The sequence below is a fragment of the Eucalyptus grandis genome, chromosome 8, assembly GCF_016545825.1.
Source record: "Eucalyptus grandis isolate ANBG69807.140 chromosome 8, ASM1654582v1, whole genome shotgun sequence".
NCBI lineage: Eukaryota > Viridiplantae > Streptophyta > Magnoliopsida > Myrtales > Myrtaceae > Eucalyptus > Eucalyptus grandis.
In genome coordinates this window covers 38,313,112-38,333,325 of record NC_052619.1, presented here as the reverse complement: position 1 = coordinate 38,333,325, position 20,214 = coordinate 38,313,112, and the positions used below count along the sequence as shown (strand labels likewise).

Here is a 20,214-nt window from a genome sequence, read left to right as displayed (position 1 = left end):
TCCACAACCTCTTCCAATGGGTTCAATTTCATTTTCCGCCGGGGTCCAATTCTTGTACACTTAATTTAATCAATTCTCAATCAATTCCATTCAATTGAAGCTCAATTAAATTAACCCATGTGTCCTTGACCTTCTCATGACATTTCCCCATCAAATGATCCAACTTGCATCCCGAAGATTCGATTAAAAATGGCCCTCTGACAATCCCGAACATAAACGGCCTTACTTTGCTTTTCCGCCAAAAATCTCGGTTTGTAGAAAAATCTTCTGAGGATGAGTCGACGTTCTAAAATGAATTGTGACTTGACAAACTTCCAATTTCTGTAATCGGGTTCAATTTCACGGTTAAATTCAATCGGCGCGACTTTAGCGCGTCCTAATCTACCGGGTAGCTTTTAGGAATTTTCTGTTCAATTGACCTGTGGTTGATTATTTTCAAGCCACAAAGTGCATCTTCGACACATTGGCGACTCTTGATTGTCGTAGAAATCTCGAGGTTTCAAATACGGACACAGGGGTACCAAAACGATAGAGAAATCGGTCTAGTGCCGATCAACAAGAATTGTGCAATTAGATGGAATCACCCATACTGAATTACATGGTTCTGTTGAATCGACCTATCTCCGGTCTCTAATCGGTCTGTGCCGTAATGACCCTTGCAGATTAGTACGGTCGAGCAGTCGGTTCCTGGTCGAATTCTCAAGTCTATTGCGTTTAGATTCCTTAATGGCTTCACCGATAGACTAGTTATCTCGTGAGTGATCAGCTCAGAGAAGAAAGCTATAGACGCGAAGATGAAATGCCCGACTTATTTAATTGAAACCAGAATTGGAAAATCGGGATGTCACACTCGCAGACGCAAAGGCTAATTGATTACTAAGTCTAGGCTTAACCCAGCTCTCCCAAGCCCACCAATTTGCAACTTATGGTGCAAATTTTTAATCTACAAGTTATTTTTATTTAGGAGTTGTCACTAATTGGCTAGTGATTGGTCGATTAAAAACACAAGTAAAATATTTTAAAAAAAAATACTTTACTCATACGCAACCAAAAAAATTAAAATCAGGGACTTGACTACACTTACTAATAAGCTAATGCCTTTTTAGTATCTAATCTTGTTTAAACCTTGGGATTTGATTTTTTTTTTTAAGGATTTTTTCATGCATTTTTAAGAGATGAATATTTTGATTTTAAGCTTTCTACTAATTTAAAAAAATGTTAGGATTTTTTAATTATTAAAAAATATACTTTTACATTAAAATAATAACATTTTATACACAAAAATATTTTTTTAAAAAAGACGAGGCTCGGATCCTCGGGTTGGAACCAACCCGAGTTGCCAACTAGCGACCCCGCTGGGCCTGAAACACTAGCCCAACCTAGAATTCTTTTTTAAAAAAAAAACCCTCCAAACCCATTTTAAAATAAGACTAGGCCTACTTTCAATTAACAGAAAGTGCCCAGCCCATATTTGTCATTCCCATTAGTCAAAAACCCCACCTGACCAACGCCCCTCGCTCGACCTGGTTCGCAGCCGCCGCCGCTCCCCCTCTTGGGAGCCCGACGAAAGCGGCGACGGCAGGCCTATCTCGGTGGCCGTGCGCTCAACGCCAAGCCGGCGTCTCGAGCCGCCTTTATCTATGTAGCGCCAGTGATGAATTGGACCCCCCAACCGAGCAGGGTCGGTGACGCGGCAACATCGGCCAATCCAAGGGACACGAAGCCGCTCTAGATCGAGAGAACTCCAACTTCCATAAACACCACTCCGGCTCGAACCTGTCTAATGCAAGCAAAATATATACAAATGGCAAAAACAAATCGAACAACGAGCAGCGTTTGAGAGGAGAGGTTTGCGGATCTCATTCGAGCATCACGTCAAACAGCTAAGGGCACTACTATAACGAGGGATTTTCGACTCAACCAAAGCTCAAACCCGCGCCGGGACTCTCGACACATGACAAACAATACGCACAACAACTCAACAGGGGATTGGCGGGACCGGAGTTCACATGAGCCGGATGGTCGCGAGCTTCGACTCTGCACGCCCAGAAACTGGGCACAAATAGGATGAGGCTTACTGGAGCTTCGGCACGGAAAAGGAGGCACGGCGGCGGGTCATTGGCCTTGATTCAGGCACGGTGGCTGGCGGTCTCCCCCTCTGACACTCTTTTCTTGCTCTCAGTTGTGGCTCTACCTCTCTCCGCCTCTTGATTCTCTCTGTCTCTCTATCCGAAACTCTCCCCTCTCACCATTTTCTTCTTCTTCTTCTTCTTCTTCTTCTTCTTCCTCTTTTTTTCCTCTTGTCTCCTCCCTCAAACTGTTCTAATGGCCCTGGTATTTATAGGTGAGGAGCTTGCTCGACAGAGGTGCTTCGACTGTTAGTCCTTGGCGAGTCGACTAGGCTCCCTCTTTGGCCGAACCGATGTCCCATTGGCCGTCCCATCCGCGGCAAGCCTGACCAAGGCAGGGCCAAACTTGCTCTGCAACACGGCGGCATTGAAGACGCCTGCCCAGAGGTCCCCTCCATCGCCGGCTACGGGTGTCCTCGCGCACGTGAGGTGCAGAGAAGGAGGAAGGAGGAAGGAAAGGGGGAAAGGGGGAAAGGGGGCCGGGCCGGGGAGAGAGCTGAGGCGAGATGGGCCTAGGCCAGCGCGAGGGAAGGGGGAGAGGAAAGAAAGGAGGCTAGGGCGAAAGCCCAACCCCTAGCCCTTTGGTTTTTCCTTTTTAAAAATAATATAAATAATCATTTTTAAATTTTAATATTTATCTGAAATGTAATAAACCAAACCACATGTGGTCAATAAGATGACCACATGTGGTTTGGTCTTCATTTATATGAACGCACATCGTGTGCAATTCTATAGCTTATCAAGCACAGATTGGTGACTTGCTGTCTATGCGGTGGTCTAGTGTGAACGTATATGTGGTCTTGTTAGGGCGTTATCCGTTTGCCAATCCATTTGCTATATTAGTTGACATAAAAACTGTACTGCTGAAATGCTTCGGAGAACAGATACCAGGTCTCTTTGGCGGTAAGGGTATAGGTGACAATAGATGACAGTCCCCTAGCTGTCGTTACTGAGTTATGTTTTTCACCTAGGAATGTGCTGTGGTGCATTTAACGTGAAAGTTCCTCTAGAAAGGATTCGCACCGCATGTCTTAAGCTTTATGTATAAGACCGACCTTCAACACAAAGTACAATCTCCTCAATATTTGAATTGGTCTAATTAAGTCCTAAACCTTTATCAAAAATGTAATTGAGTGCTAAATGTAGATTCAAAAGTTGAAAAGTTCAATTTGAGACAATTTTTGGAGAGCCATGTAGGCAATTTAAGACTTGATTATATTGTTACAAATAAGTTTAAGACTGAATTGAATCAATAAAATTAAGATTTAATTGCATTTCATACTTGAAGGTTAGGACTTCCAACTTATTTTTCCCATATAATTGGCACAATCATAGTTTATGGGAGTAAAGTTATTTTGCCCCAAAACCACCCCGAGCACAAATCGTCTTCAAAAAGGGAAGTGAGAGACTCCTTTGAAATATCACAGAAATACGACTCCACACAGAGAAGGAAAGAGTCGCCAACCTGGCAATAAATAAAGGTTGTTGAAATATGTTACTTTGCTTAATAAATTCATGTGAATTTTATATAGAACGCGACAATAAATAAAGATTGTTGAAATATTCTACATTGCTTAACAAATCTAAGTGAACTTTATAGACAGGACGGCAATAAATAAAGGTTGGACTTTCTAATAGAGGAGACACGACAGCAAGATAGAAGCTATAAGAGAGGAGAGAGGATAAGATTATGATCGGCATGTGTGGTAAAGTTTGCGTATTTAGATAATGTTGTCAAATTCTAAAACCTCTAAATGTCTACTTGTTCATGTGTCAGCCTAAGCCTAGCCGGTCCCAATCAATTATTGAATGTCTAAAGTTGCGGATACGATTAAGCTAATTTGCTAGTCCTGGCTATAATTAGATCCCATTAAAATTAAAAAATGAAATGATAATAAAGACTTTTATGGGGAATGCTTCAATCCATATTGAAACGAAACGAGTTTTTTTCTCAAAGCCTTCTTTGCCTTAAATTAATTTCTAGTCACTGGATAATAATAATGCAACTTGTGTAAACACTACCCAAAGCCTTCTTTGCCTTCTGCGCCTACTGCACTCTTTAAAAAAAAAAAAAAATCTTGGTTCATCTCAATAGGTAATCTAAATGTAAGCCAACACTATCCATTCCGTCGTTCCTACCAATCGGAAATAAGCCTCCTTTTAATTCTTATCACGCAAACCAATTGCACTTGGTTTCGCATCGCAGGATGCAACTTGAGGAGGACTTCATACTCTCAAAAAGTCCATTTTCAACGTTTTCTTCAAGCCTTTTGTGCCCTCTGCCTCTTCATCAAGTTTTATGAATTTGTTGTTTATTGCATTACCTAGAATAGTTTACACACAATGGGGAATCTAAGCATGTAATTGATAATTCCTAACTTAAAAATTTCCTGACACCCCTTACAAATGGTATCAATATGTGGGAAAATTGTCCAAAAAATCCTAAACCTATTGCACTTTGCCAATTCAGTCATAAACCTCTTAACTTTGCTAATTTAGTTCTAAACATTTTCACTTCTTACCGATTCAGTCCACCCGGCTAATTTTGACTGGAAAATGCTGACGTGGAAACCGGCAGTGCCATGTAGAACTGCCGACACTTACGTGGACATTTTTTTATTATTTTAGTATTTTTTGAATATTTTCTATTTTTTCCTCTCTCTTTTTCTTTTCTTTTCTTTCGTTTATTTTTGGCTCTGTTCTTGGCCTGTTCCGATGGCCAGCCACTGGCCACAGGTGATGGCTGGCCACCGCCACAGGCCTGGCCAACCGCCTCGCCCACCACAGGCGAGGCCCGGCTGGGCGAGGAGGAGCCTCAATGAGGGGAGCCCTTGCCCAAATGCAACCCGACAAGGGTTTCCTAGGCAAGGCCGACCCTCACCCAAGCCAGGGCAACCTTGCTGGGTGTCAGCCAGGCATTGGCGACGCCAGGCAAGGGCCGGCCTCGCTGGAGCTCGCCCTCGCCCCTGGCCAAGTGGGCATCGCCTGTGGCCAGTGACCGTCGCCAGGCCAGGGGCAAGGCCGACGCTCACTTGGGCGAGGGTGAGACCCGGCTAGGGTTCCCCTCGCCAGATCTAGTGAGGCCGGCCCTCACCCGGGCGACCCTTGCTGGGCCACGCCTAGGCGAGGGCTCCCCTCACCGGGGCTCCTCCTCGCCCGACCAGGCCTTGCCTATGGCGAGCGAGGCTAGCCTGCTAGCTGTGGCCAATGGCCGGCCGTCACTTGTGGCCGGTGGTGGGCCATCGGAAAAGGCCAAGAAAGCCAAAAAAAAGGGGAAAAAAATATTAAAAATTCAAAAAATATTAAAATATTATCAAAAATTGTCCACGTCAGCGCCGGTGATTCTATGTGGCACCACCGATGTCCACGTTAGCATTTTCCAGCCAAAATTAGCCGGATGGATTAAATCGGCAAGAAGTGAAAATGTTTAGAACTGAATTGGCAAAGTTAAAAAGTTTAGAACTGAATTAGCAAAAGTATAATAAATTTAGGAATTTTTGGACAATTTTTCCATCGGGCTGACATCTTCATATTTACATTTAAGATAAATGTAACAAGTTGTCTCAATCATGAGATAATTATAGCATCTAGCAAGTAGCTAGACTGTCGAACTGTTTATAAATGTTCAATGAAATTTTGTTAGATGGTCTGTTTTCAGATATCACATTGCAACTTGCGGAAGACGTCATCCATCATTCTCATAAAGTCAATTTTAGACGTTTCTTTGTAAGTATTTCTTAACCCTTTGCCTCTTCATCAAGTTCCATGACAATACCCAAAGCATTTTGCTCATTGCTAATGATTTCTGATCATGTGACTTCCGTTTTCTAACTTCAAAATCTCTCGATGCCCCCAATTAACTGTACTAATCTAGAGAATTGGATTGGCATCTTTAGATTTACATTTATTTCAAAGTGCAACAAGTTGTCTCCATTATAAAGGCAATCACGGTATCTAGCCAGTAGCTAAAATCTTGGCGTCTTACTTTGCCCATTGCCTTTTCATCAAGTTCCATGAGCTTTTGGCTTAATACAGTAACTAGAGTTGTTGCCATGCCATCGGTGAAATCTAAATATATAACTTCCAATTCTTAATTTAGAAATCTTCTAACGCGCCAATGTAGACGATTGTGTTAGTATCTTTATGTTTACATTTATTAGAAGTGTACAAGTTGTCTCCATCATGAAAGCAATTATAATATCTAGCTAGTAGCTGGAAGGTAGGACTGCTACCATATTTTCCTTTAAGTTTTGTAAAATGGTCAGTTTTGACATATTATATGCAACTTCTGGAAGACTTCATATGTCGTTTTCATAAAGTCAATTTTTGACATTTTCTTGTAGATCTTTCCTAGCCCTTTGCTTCTTTGGTATGTTCCGCGAACTTTCAGTTGATTGCTATGTCCAAAGCAATTTGAATACAGTTGCTGAAATCTAAATATTTATATTCTAGTTCCTCACTAGGAAATTTCCTAACAATGTGCCAATCTGAAGGAATAGGCTGATATCTTAATATTTAAATTCATTATAGGAGTACAAGTTGTCTCCATGATAAACGTAATTATACTATCAAATCAATAGCAAACAGAGGACTCTTTCCAAATGTTGAAAGAGTTTGTGAAGTTTATTTAAAATGGTTAGTTTTCATATGGTAATATGCAACTTGTGGAAGACTTCATAAGTCGTTCTCATAAAGTCCATTTTTGACATTTCCTTGTGAGTCTTTATTAGCCTTTTGCCTCTTCATCAACTTCCGAGAACTTTCGGCTTATTGCAAAACCTTCCATCTTCAGAAGTCCACGAAAAAGAAGAGTTGGTATTTGCAGCAGTCTCATTTTGTCTCAGCTGATAAACAATTCTACAAGAAGAGAAGAACTCGATCCAACATGATAGTAGCTTGTCTAGCTTGGCGAGAAGAATGAGCAACCACAAACTTGATCAAGTAAGTTGAAGGATTAGACCGGTCTTTTGCATTCCATCTTATGATCCATTCAATTAACATGATTCTGGAAAGTTTGTGAGAAGCACTACATATACTAATTCACATACAAAAACTAATATTTTTTGGGACCAATTAAGTTAAAAAAGAAAAAAAAAAGTACATTATGGATGAAAATTAAGGAGGCAATAGTTCACTAATCATTTTTGTAATTTTTCCTCGACTATTGGTTTGCTTATGTTTAATCTCAGCACTACATGTTTAACTATGGTGCTTAGTCAATCTTTTCCATCGGTATTTCAAACGGAAACACGGAATTTGTCATGAAATTATGTTGGGGGATTAGTTTTTTGTTTGTCAATGTTCGAAGAGTTTTTTTTTTTTCCCTCAAAAAGTTCGAGAGAGTTTAGGAATCGAGCAAGTCACAAAAAGTAGCATGATGACCTAAATTAAAATTGGCAATATCACACATAAGGAGAGTTTTTGTACGTTGCTTATTTATTATGAAAAACTTTGCTCGTATGTAAAGATAATTCTCATAATGAGATATCAATATTTTAAATCATATTGAAAGAGTAAGGGAAGGAACACCTACATACTAGTGGGATCATTTAGGTGGTTAGAGAGAATAGCTCTTACATATGCAATTCTAATTCTGCCTTGGGGTATTGCTAATATTGCATAGTTATTGATGAGTGCTGCTCCATTTTGCTTTACTGTTTTCGCAAATTCACTGATAACGGTCCACTGTTTAATATGTGATCTTCACAAAATCTCTTGCCAACAATGTGTTTGAAGCGCCATTTACATACACAAAATAAGCTTATTATAACGATCTTTAGGCTTTGTAACCATACTAAGATATAAAGCATAGCCACAATACAGCTTAATGAAATGGAAGCACATGAAAATTTAAGAACACGGAAAACTATCATCTTGCTTTATGACATGCTTATTGTCACATTAATTGTGTTGTAACCAATACAGTATGCTAGAAACAATGGGCGATTTGGAACGCAAGATCATGTCTTAATCTACATAGAGGGTATGCTCTATGGCGTGCCTACAACCCCGTCAGAGCATAGTATACCCAGGGTTCGTCCTCAACTGCGCAAAGTAAACAACAAAGCCTATGAACCAGAGATTCTGGTCGTCGGTCCTTTATCACTATGGAAAAGACAAATTTAAATCCATGGAGGAGGAAAAAATGAGGTACGTGCAGCAGTTGCTTCAGAGGAGAAAAGAGGAAAGCGTTGACCAGTATATGCTGACTCTAAGAGAACTGGAACAGCTGGTGCGTAATTGCTACGCGGAAACTATCAACCTCTCCCAAGAAAAGTTCCTAGCGATGATGCTTATCGATGGTTGTTTCATCGTTGAGTTGTTCCGTAAGTACAATATGGAGAAACTGAAAACAAAGACGACCCACTTATGGAGGAAGATTGGATTCGATACTGCCTCCAGCGCGATTTATTGCTGCTCGAGAACCAACTCCCGCTTTTTCTGTTGAACAAGCTATATGACCTGACTAAAGGTCCGGACGAGCATCTCGAGCTCATCGATATAGCTACCACGTATTTCGATTTTGAACTAGGAGACTCGGGCCAATATCCGACACTTCGTGAGAGCAAACATCTTCTTCATCTAATGCACACTTGTTGGACTTCTGGCCTGCCTAATGTGCGCCGGCTATATGGCAGAGCCCCGCCAACGAAAGAGAAACTCATGTTCATGTCCTCAGCAACGGAGCTCAGAGAATCCGGAGTCAAGTTGAGGGCAGTGCGAGGACGACACATGAAAGACATCAGATTCAAGAACGGCAAACTGGAGATACCGGTCTTGAGTGTACAGGACCACACTGAGTCACAATTTCGAAACCTAATCGCATATGAGCAGCATCGTCAAGGTGGAGACATCAACTACTTTACAGATTATGTGACCTTCATGGATTGCCTCATAAACTCTTCAAAGGATGTCGAGATGCTTCGCCGTGCAGGGATTATTAAGAACTACTTGGGCGATGACGAGGTAATTGCGCAGATGTTCAACAAGATGAGTGACTACGTCACTCTATCCAATTTCTATTACTCCGAGATTTTCAAAACTGTGAATGCGTATTGTAACAAGAGGTGGAACGTTTGGATGGCAAAACTAAGGAGGGAATATTTCCATAGTCCTTGGGCTTTCTTGTCTGTTCTCGCAGCCATTGTGTTGCTCATTCTCACGGCAGCGCAAACAGTACTTAGTATTCTTTCTTATACAAAGCAAAGTTGAATGTGATTCAATGCTGGTTTATATATTTCCCCCAGACCATCTCCTTATGTTCTATAGTCAATGGTATATTCTCGGTTTCCCTATGAGGACAAACCACATGTGCTTAAAGTTTGATATTAGATTACTTGGACAGTGAACTACATCAATTATAGTCTTAACCATTTTATAGTAGCAATATTGGTGCTGATTTCGGGAGATTTATTTTGTACTTACCTAACTATGGGATACGACGGTTAATTCCGCTTATTCTAGGCAGAAATCAAAAGTTCCTTTCGCCAAAAATAGAATATCATTTTGCGTTTCCACATGCAAAGTTTGATAATGAATTTGAATTGTCGATGATCAAACGTGAAACGTGACTGTTCATTATTAGTCTAGCCAAATATTTGTAATTTATGAAAGAAATAACAATTTTACCATCTACAAACTCAACAGAAGTTGGCACTTGTTTTTTAGGTGTCACAAGTGGTCGTGAAACTGTTTATAAGTAACTAACTAAATAACAATTTCGCCATCCACAAATCCAATAGTACATTACCACTTGTTTTTTTAACATTTTACAAGTGGATGTGTAACTATTTGCAAGTTTCCAATCAAATAACAATCTTACCATCCACAAACCTAATGGTAGAACACTACTTTTTTCTTAGATTTTACAAGTGGGTGTGTATTTGCTGCAGTAGATTATGAGTTCTTACATACTTTTCTAGTAGGATTGGTTAATGATGTAACACAAACTATACCTCTATAATGTCTTAGTAGATTATTAACATTGTTTTCATTAACATTGTCTAATGTAATTCTGTTCTAAATTTTGATAGCCATTTAGTGACAAATTGCATAGAAAATTAAGGATTAAACTTGCCCCTAAATGAAAATAATATAATTAAATTTCATACCATATAGTTTTTAGGAGCATTGATCACTCATTGCATTGAACCGGCAATGGTGAGCAGACCTCATCGATCACATGGATTGAGCCGATAGTGAAGCAAAATTCGGCCAAGCACGGGGGCACAGTGACCAAATATTTTAGCCCAGAATCAGAATATTTGAGCTTCTTAAGTTGGTTAAGCCCGTTAAAGTTAAAGACCCTAAGTTTAATTAGAATGAACCCTAAGTAGGTCAAGGTCTGCCAAATTGAAGCCCACGGAGAGCAAGAATTCGGCCATTACAAGGGACAAGGCTGGCCGAAAATTTCAATGATGGGACAGGCTGAAACGAAGCTCAGTCCAATCTGATTTCAGCTCCTTTGATTTAGGCCCAGAGAATTACAACCCATATTAAGGTCTAAGCCGGTCTAAACCTAGGTCATGCCCTATATTCTCAAACATATACCTCATAACCTAGAGGTCTTCGACCGAAAAAAAAAAAAAAAAAAAAAATAGAGGTCGGGAAATCAGGAAGAGCAATGCACTCGAGGGAATGGTCAACTTGTTCGAGGACGTCTTTGTGAGCGCTATTAACGAAGGACCATTGGAGGGAATTGGCACAAACCCGCTAAAGTAAAACTTTTTTAATTTTCTACATATTTCCCTGCGTGGGAACTTTTATTGCTTTCTAGATGTTTGCATTTGATTTCTAGGATTTTATTTTGTAAGAATTGATTGTTGCACTTTCCATTTGATAAAATGTAATTCGATTGATGAAAGTCAATAAAATTACAAATTTATTTTAGGGCATGATGTGATACACAAAATTAGCTTGGTGATGATATCCAACCTAAAGAAGAAAATATGATCCAAGAAAGGTTATGAGGCTGAGGCTTCCTCATGCTTCCTCATCTAACAATTTTAAAAGAAGAATGGAAAAACATTTTGAAATCGTTTCTTAGAACTGGCTCCAATTTAACCTTGTTTGTTTTTTTATTCATGTACTTTATGCTTTAGATATGATTCAACGCCCAATGGTGTAGGTATGGTCCAATCTAATGTGATAGACTCCAATGTGATCGACGCCAATAATGATGATCATGATGATCTAATTTATGATCCACTAAAGTGCAACGTAGCTAGGAACAACATGAAAGGCCCAGGCCTCTAGGGGTTCGACATGGATTACTAAATCTAGAGTTAGTTGAACTCTCTCAAACCTATATTAATTTGCAACCTAGGTTCAAGTTCTTAATATGCAAATTAATTTCATTTAAGAGTCGCAACTAATCTAATTTTTAGTGGGTGAATTAGAAACTTAAATAAAATACTAAGAGAATACTTTACTTCTACAAATTAGAGATTATGGATTCATGGACTTGATTACATTATATTATTCTAATTTTCTTTTGATACATTTTCTCTTTTATTTTCAAAAATGTTTTGCAAGCAACTTGAATTAATTTTAACCTAACCACTAACGTACGAGGTGTTCATGTGGGTGCTCAGCTATTAATGTAGCACTCAATAATCAAGGCACTAAATATATTGTAAGAATAGAAAATAAGTACTTACCTCGAAGCAATGCAATCCATAGCAACAGTAATCAAAAACACATATTCAATCTAAATATGGCTTCTAATTACTATGCAATTTTACTCAAATCTTTTTAGGGTTTTCTCTTATTTAAATGAAAAATAATCCATATGCAATGCATGAAATTCTAGCTATTCTAAGATGGCATGCAATTGAATTAAACTGCTCTAAGATGGCATGCTTTCTATGTCTCTAAACATGCAATCTCTAAAATGACATATAACTTACTTAAATGACCTAACTCTAATGACAAGCAATAATTAATATGCAACCTATACATACAATTTCTAAATGACATGGAATTTATGCATCCAACTCTATATGACATGCACATTATATATATATATAGTATTTTCAATGAAATTCGGAATAAATAAATGCCATTATTTAAACATGCAACCTTATCAAAGAAAATAATCTAATCTATTAATCTAATCTATCTTAAGATGACGTTTCTAGTTTTTTTAAAAAAATAAATTTGTAATTGAAAATTACTCAAATTAACTATTAAAATTAAGCTATCATCTAACTTAAACTATGAAATAAACTAAGTGAAATTCTAATTTGAATTGAAAATATATCATAATCTTCTAGAATCTACTTAAATATGCATCATATCCAAACTATCCTAGTTTAACAAGAAAATCTTATATAATATGCATTCTAACATATTCTAATTCCACCAAAAATTAATTGGTGGTGATTCCTGAATAATTGATTTTGCATGTTAATTAATTCGAAAGCTGTGAATCGATATAGGCTTGGAACAACCCAAGCTAAGCGAAAGCTTAGTAATCCGTAGCCATTCCCTAAATGATTCATTCGAGGAAAGCTCACAACAATTACCCATTAGTTTTATCTAGTGGATCTTACCCATTTGACCTTGGCCACACACTAGTTGCTTCAAAGTATATCAAGAACCCTTAAAATCCTTATTGCCATGCATAATGTCAAGCTAGGTACTAAGAGAGTGTCATGGCACGTGAGAATTTAGTTACCTCAGCAACAGTTGGACGACTATTTTAGAGTGGTATCTCAAGCTAGGCTTATCATTTGACCCTAGTTACTCTTAGGTTAGACTAGTAAGCCTGGTGGGCCAAGTATTTTGGACTTAATGGACTTGGATTGGGCTAAAGGCCCAATCGGGCTCTCCCAGATAAATCGGTGGGTACCAGTTGGCAGTCGCTTAGGCAAGCTCTCGGGTCTTTGTCAATCAAAATTTAGACCGTTTGTTCCGAGGTCATATTAGCATGATGTCTCTAGACAACAGGTGTAGAAGAAACCTAATTTCAAAAATGAATGCGTGATGACGAAATTGATGGGAGAACAACAACAATTCAAACAATATCGAATTAATGCAGCGAAATAAAATAATCTCCCATTTTGTGTAAACAAAATAGGAATCGATATAGTAGAGTAAAATAAATATTAATCATGCGAACACAAGAAGATTTTTTTACGTGAAAAACCTCCTCGATGTGAGGAGATCAAAAACCACGGGACCGGAGTCCACCCGAAAATCTTCACTATTAATAAAATTGGGTGAACAATGTTCTTTTCTAGCAAATACTAGAGGTACATAGAAGCAAACACCTCAAGAATATAATTCTTGGCAATACACATGAATTTCACAAGAGATCAATAATAAATCTGACCAAAAACGAAGGTTTTGATCAATCCATGAAAAACCTGATGTAGGGAGTTTTAAACGAAAATCAAACTGTCCAGATTCGATAAAATTGCGCCACAAATATGTTGATAAAATTTAAGCTCAATCGGACCACGAATTGACCTCCGACGCCAGCTTGATGTAAATCAGATATTGCCCAAAACCCTAGATTTTCTGCTTTCTCTTTTTCTCTTGTTACTATTTCCTTTTGTGGCTATCACTTTTTATAGATAGTGAGAAGCCTTATTTCCTCATATAACTTATCATATTGACTCAAGTCCTTTTTGGGCTTGCAACTCATTGGGCCTTCTCTACATAGGAGTGAACTCAGCTAACAAATCTCCCCCTCACGATAATGTGGAGGGATTCACCATCCCTGCTATCAATTGGCAATGTTCAAGTTTTTCTCTTGATAGAGTCTTCGTCATCATATCAGAGCCATTATGATTTGTATGAATTTTCTCAAGTTCCAACAACTTTTCATCTAGAACATCTCTTATCCAATGATATCTAACATCAATATGTTTCGATCTAGAATGAAAAGATGAATTCTTACCAAGATGAATTGCGCTTTGATTATCACAAAATAGCACATACCTCTTTTGCTTGAACCCAAGTTCTTCTAAGAACTTCTTCATCCATAGCATCTTTTTACTAGCTTCAATCGCTGCAATAAATTCAACTTCGGTTGTAGAAAGTGCAACACACTTCTACAATCTTGACTTCCATGACACAGCTCTACCCGCAAAAGAAATTAAATAACTAGAAGTAGATTTATGAGTATCAATATCTCCTGCTAAGTCAGAATCTATGTATCTAACTAACTCAAGTTTCCCGGTCTCGAAACTAAGTTTCAAATTTGAAGTTCCCCGAAGATACCTCATAATCCAATGCTCTTTAGCGACTAACAACGCCAATTGCGTGCGCCAAGTCTAGGCGTGTACATACCGTCGCATACATTAAGCTTCCTACAGCTGAGGCATATGGAACACTTTTCATATCTTTCTTCTCTTTATCAGTCGTAGGACTTTGCTTCATATTTTTAACTTAAAGTGAGCAGCAAGAAGAGTACTAACCACTTTAGCATTGTCCATGTAAAATTTCTTAAGGATCTTCTCGATATATTTCTCTTGCGACAAAAATAACTTCTTAACATCTCTGTCTCGGGTAATTCTAATGCCAAGAATCTGCTTCGCCGAGCCCAAGTCTTTCATGGCAAAAGACTTGCTTAACTGTTTTTTCAATAACTCAATTCTTGAAGCATTCCTACCAACAATCAGCATATCATAAACATAAAGCAGGAGAATAATAAAGTTATCATCAGAAAATTTTTTGACAAACACATAGTTATCCGAGGAAGTCTTCTTATAGCCATGTTCTGTCATAACTGACGCAAACTTTTTGTACCACTGCCTCGGTGTTTGTTTTAGGCCATAGAGATTTTTCTTCAATTTGCACACATAATCCTCTTTCCCTTTCACTTTGAAACCCTCAGGTTGTTCTATGTATATCTCTTCCTCCAAGTCATCATGTAGGAATGTTGTTTTAACATCCATTTGCTCAATTTCCAAATCTAGGGTAGTTACCAAGCCTAGTACCACACGGATAGAAGACATTTTCGCTACTGGAGAAAATATATCATCAAAATCAATACCCTTTCTCTGATCGAATCTCTTAACAACTAATCTAGCTTTGTACCGTGGTTGTGAAGTATGTTCATCTTGCTTCAACCTATATACCCACTTGTTCTTCAAAGCTCTTTTACCTTTAGGTAACTTCACTAACTCAAAAGTATGATTATCATAAAGTGACTGCATCTCATCTCACATAGCATTGAACCAATTGTTTTTGTACTCATCTTCTATTGCTTCTGCATAGCACTCTGATTCACCTGCATCAATCAATAATACATACTCATCTTTAGAATACCTAGTGGAAGGTCGTCGGTCTCTAACGGATCTCCGAACTGGAACATCCAGTGGAACATCTAATTGAGCCTCTAGTTCAAGAATAGTATTATCTATTTCAACATGTTCAGGAACATGTACGTTATTTGGAACATTGACTTCATGCTGCTCTTCATCAACTTGTGTAGGAATATTTGTAAGAGGAACTTGATCCAAATCAACTAGATTATCACTAACCTGTGGTGCTAAAATCATCTCTGCTTTCTTAATATCCTCTATTGTTTGATCTTCTATAAACACAACGTCTTTACTTATTACAATTTTCTTTTCAACCGGATCATAAAATTTGTAGCCAAGCATATCCTGTCCATAACTGATAAATATGCACTGTCGTGTTTTCACATCAAGTTTAGACCTCTCATCTTTGGGAATATGCACAAATACTTTACACTCAAAGACACACAAATAATCATAAGAAATATCTTTGCATGTCCAAACTCTATTAGGAACATCAAACTCTAAAGGAATGCATGGAGTAAGATTTAATACATGCACAATTGTACTTAAAGCCTCACCCCAAAAGGATCCAGGTAGCTTTGACTGTGAAAGTAAGTATCTTACCCTTTCAATTAATGTTCTGTTCATTCTCTCAGCTAAGCCATTTAACTTAGGCATCTTGGGAGGTATATTTTGATGCCGAATACCTTGTTGTCTGCAATATTCATCAAAAGGTCCAATATACTCTTCCCCGTTATCAGTTTTGATGCATTTCAATTTCTTTCTATTCTATCTCTCAACTGAAGCCTGAAATTGCTTTAAAGCATCTAACACTTGATCTTTAGTTTTTAAGGTATGAATCCAAATTTTCCTTGAAAAATCATCTACGAAGGTAACAAAAAGAAGAGAGCTATCAAGTGATTTTGTTTTCATAGGATCGCAAACATTAGAATGCACTAAATCCAGTATACTTGACTTTCTTGAAGGAGGGGAGCTTTTAAATGCAACTATGTTCTGTTTTCCTGCTAAACAGTGAGCACACTTCTTTAGTGCCGAACTTTTTAATCCTAAAAGAAGCTTCTTCTTGGCCAATATTGACAAACTATTCTCACTGATGTGACTGAACCTCTTATGCCATAATTCAGCTGTATCTTCGTTGTCACTGCATGTCTGTGGACAACTTTGCCTGCATAATGAAGGTGCTGCAATACCCCTCATCATCCAACTTGCTTGTAGAAATCAAATTCAAGCGGATAGTAGGTATATGTTTAACATTATTCAATACTAACCTTGTGCCATTGCTGGTTTCTAGACACATATCACCGATGCCTATAGCTTAAGCTAGCCCATTGTTCCCATCTTCACATATCCGAAGTCACCTGGCCTGTATGATGTAAAGAAATCCCTACGAGACGTAGTATGAATAGATGCACCACTATGAATTACCCAACTAGTCTCATGAGATACAAAATTCACCACATCACCATCAAACATAATGAGAAAGTCTTCTTTAAGTGCAGCAACACGATTGTCATCACTATCATTATCACTTTTCTTCTATTTACCTTTCTCCTTTTGTTTCTCCCTTTTTAATTGGCGACAAAACCTCTGAATATGTCCCTTCTGATGACAATAATGGCACTCAACATTAGCAAATTTATTATACTTACCTCTATTTTTATCTCTATTTTTCGGATCTCGAGACTCACTTCTTTCCCTTTTCTCAACAACCAAGGCATTAGAATGTGAAGATGACGATCCTTGTGTCTTCCTTCTCATCTCTTCATTCAAAATATTACTCTTGGCCAAATCCATGGTAATCGTACCATCTGGGGCAGAAGTAGACAAAGATGTTTGGAACATCTCCCATGAGTCCGGCAAAGCACCAAGCAACCAAATGCTTGTATCTCATCATCAAACTCGATTCCCATCACAGCCAACTGATTTATAATTCCTTGAAAAGAATTTAAATGATTAGTCAAACGAGTACCATCATGATATCTTAGAGCCATCATTTGTTTTATCAAAAATAACTTATTATTCATAGTCTTTCAAGCATATAATTGTTCGAGCTTATTCCATAAACTGTGTGCATGTATTTCCTCAATAATATGGTTCAAAACATTATCATCCACCCATTGCCTACTATAACCACACACTTGATGATGAAATATAGATCATTCAACATTAGTTTTATTATCTGGTTTCTCCTCATCAAATACGGGCAAATAAAAATCTTTCACATATAAAAGGTCTTCCATCTTCCCTTTCCAAATATGATAATTCCAACCATTCAGAGTAACCATTCTACTCGTATTCATTTCCATTGTTTAACACAAGGTAGAAAAATCAAGCAATAACCAGATGCTCTGATACCACTATGATGGGAGAATAGTAACAATTTGAATAATATTGAATCAATGCAGCGGAATAAAATAATCTCTCATCTTGTGTAAACCTAATAGGAACCGATATAGTAAAGTAAAATAAATACCAATCACGCGAACACAAGATGATTTTTTTACGTGGAAAACCTCCTCGATGTGAGCAGATAAAAAACCATGGGATCGGAGTCCACCTGAAAATCTTCACAATCAACAAAATTGGGTAAACAATATTCTTCTCTAGCAAATACTAGAGGTACATAGCAGCAAATACCTCAAGAACATAATTCTTGGCAATACACATGAATTTCACAAAGAGATCAAGGATAAATCTGACCAAAAACACAGGTTTTGATCAATCCACGAAAAACCTAATGTAATGAGCTTCAAATGAAAATCAAATCGTTCAGATTCGATAAAATTGCGCCACGAACATATTGACAAAATTTCAGCTCAATTGGATCACAAATCGACCTCTGACACCAGCTTGATGTAAATTAGATATTGTCACAAACCCTAGATTTTCTGCTTTCTCTTTTTCTCTTGTTACTATTTCCTTTTGCGGCTATCACCTTTTATAGATAGTGAGAAACCATATTTCCTCATATATAACTTTTCATATGGGTTCAAGCCCTTTTTGGGCTTGCAACTCATTGGGCCTTCTCCACATAGGAGTGAACCCAGTTAACAAAAATGACGACATATATATTTAGGGGAATAATTTTGACATTATCAGCAAATTTGACCCTCAAACCTGGCGAAATGCATGAATGGTTTCCAATTTCTCGGCGCAGCATCCAAGATCCTGAAGTTACAATGGGTCTAGTTACTAAATGCGGAGGTTCATAGATAAAATGGGAACGTGTGATGGTGCAGTATCTCTATTGATGATCGAATGTCTAATTCCATCGTTTGACAGAGAATTCGATCTCTAATCTTCACGAAATACATAGAAATGAAATCTCTGTATTAAGAGAGTATAATGCCTCTAGTTTCTGTGGGTAGAAGGAATACAGTGAAAACTAGATGCAGGATCATGTAAAATTATTATGTTTTCTTGAAGGTCGAATTCTGCTATCATTGGTGTTGGGAATGTTGGATTCCCAAAAACTGGATTCGACACTAAATCGAACCCCTAAATCGAATGCGGAAGACAAGCCCGGGAAAAACACAAGTATCACCGATCCTAAAGCACACCACGGAATCGAGCGTACCTTGTTAGCAACAGATTAAACACCAACGCTGATAAGAGGAAGAGAAAACCGATCCCGTTCAATCCGATGACGTCGATTGGCCTCGAAGGGAAGACGGCGTCACCTTTAGCCTTAGTTTTTTTTTTTTTTTTTTTTTTTTTTTTTTTTGGAGGGAGAGAGGGAGAGGAACGTACGTACAAATGCCAAAGGGTGCGTCCTCCCTCTCTTTCCTCCCTTATATACGTTCCCTCCAAAATAGAAACGTACCTCTTCATCATATCCCTCCATCCATGGGCCCTAATCTTGTGGGCCGGACTTTTAGGCCCAACATGGGCGAACGGGCCAACTTAGGCCCATCACATAAAACAATCATCTCCCACTCGCACATGGTGGGCCGAACAGGATTCTCTTTACCACTCTTCAACATTCATACTGGTGAATAATCCGAGCGACTAGCATACTTTGAGAGCTCGTTACCATACATCTGTTAGGAATATATAGCAGCTCATAATGGGTATTACATCTTGAGTAGATTTAGTATGCAGTACCCTAGATCGATCGATCACATTTATATCTCTCTTGATCTCTTTTAAACAATGAGTATATATATATATTGTATTCACAATTATGATTATCCCAAATACAGTCATAATTGGTTAACCAGTGAATACAAAACTACAATGTGATTCTCAAAATTCGATCTTCCTCTTTCCTTCAAACTCTCAATTTCAGTTCAGCTTGCTTTTCTAGAAATGTCCCATTAGATCGAATCAACTCATGACCATTGGCAATATCCTAAGATAGCAAACACTAAATAGAAATCTTGAGAATAAGTAAGAGTCATGAGGGCACTAAAATTGAGGAACTCTTTTCCTCAAGAGTCTCACACGGCATAAAAGTTGAGATCAAACTTTTGTCACTCTTATTGGTCGTCTCATACATACGTAGTATGAAATACGTATTACGGTATTAACTCCTTTCCCATGGAGTGTACGTCTACATCTTCAATACCATACAGATGATAGTTCAGATATACCAAATGTCTAACTTGAGTTCACGTATCTACTCATTCACAAAATTCATCAGAACTCACATCTGGCATCATAGACAGATAAAGTAAAATATGTGGGTTATTTTACTTTCGGACATAGTAAGTATTATGTCCTTATCTTAACACTTAGTTAAGGCGACATACATATTTTAAGCTTGAGCTCTCGATTATCACCTAGATAATAAGCTTAAAAACAGTCTCATC

At 38.2% G+C, this 20,214-nt stretch overlaps 1 protein-coding gene across 1 annotated transcript; it reads left to right on the top strand.

Annotated features, from left to right (window-relative positions):
- Positions 1 to 6,855: 6,855 nt before the first annotated feature.
- LOC104414349 (UPF0481 protein At3g47200) lies at positions 6,856 to 9,366 on the top strand. The gene is made up of 2 exons (XM_039299501.1): positions 6,856 to 7,070; positions 8,055 to 9,366. The coding sequence occupies exon 2, from the start codon at positions 8,499 to 8,501 to the stop codon at positions 9,339 to 9,341; it is 843 nt and encodes a 280-aa protein (XP_039155435.1). The 5' UTR covers positions 6,856 to 7,070; positions 8,055 to 8,498; the 3' UTR covers positions 9,342 to 9,366.
- Positions 9,367 to 20,214: the final 10,848 nt, after the last annotated feature.

Coding starts and splice junctions, on each gene's coding strand:
- LOC104414349 (XM_039299501.1), top strand. CDS start 8,499: ATGGAGGAAGATTGGATTCGATACTGCCTCCAGCGCGATTTATTGCTG.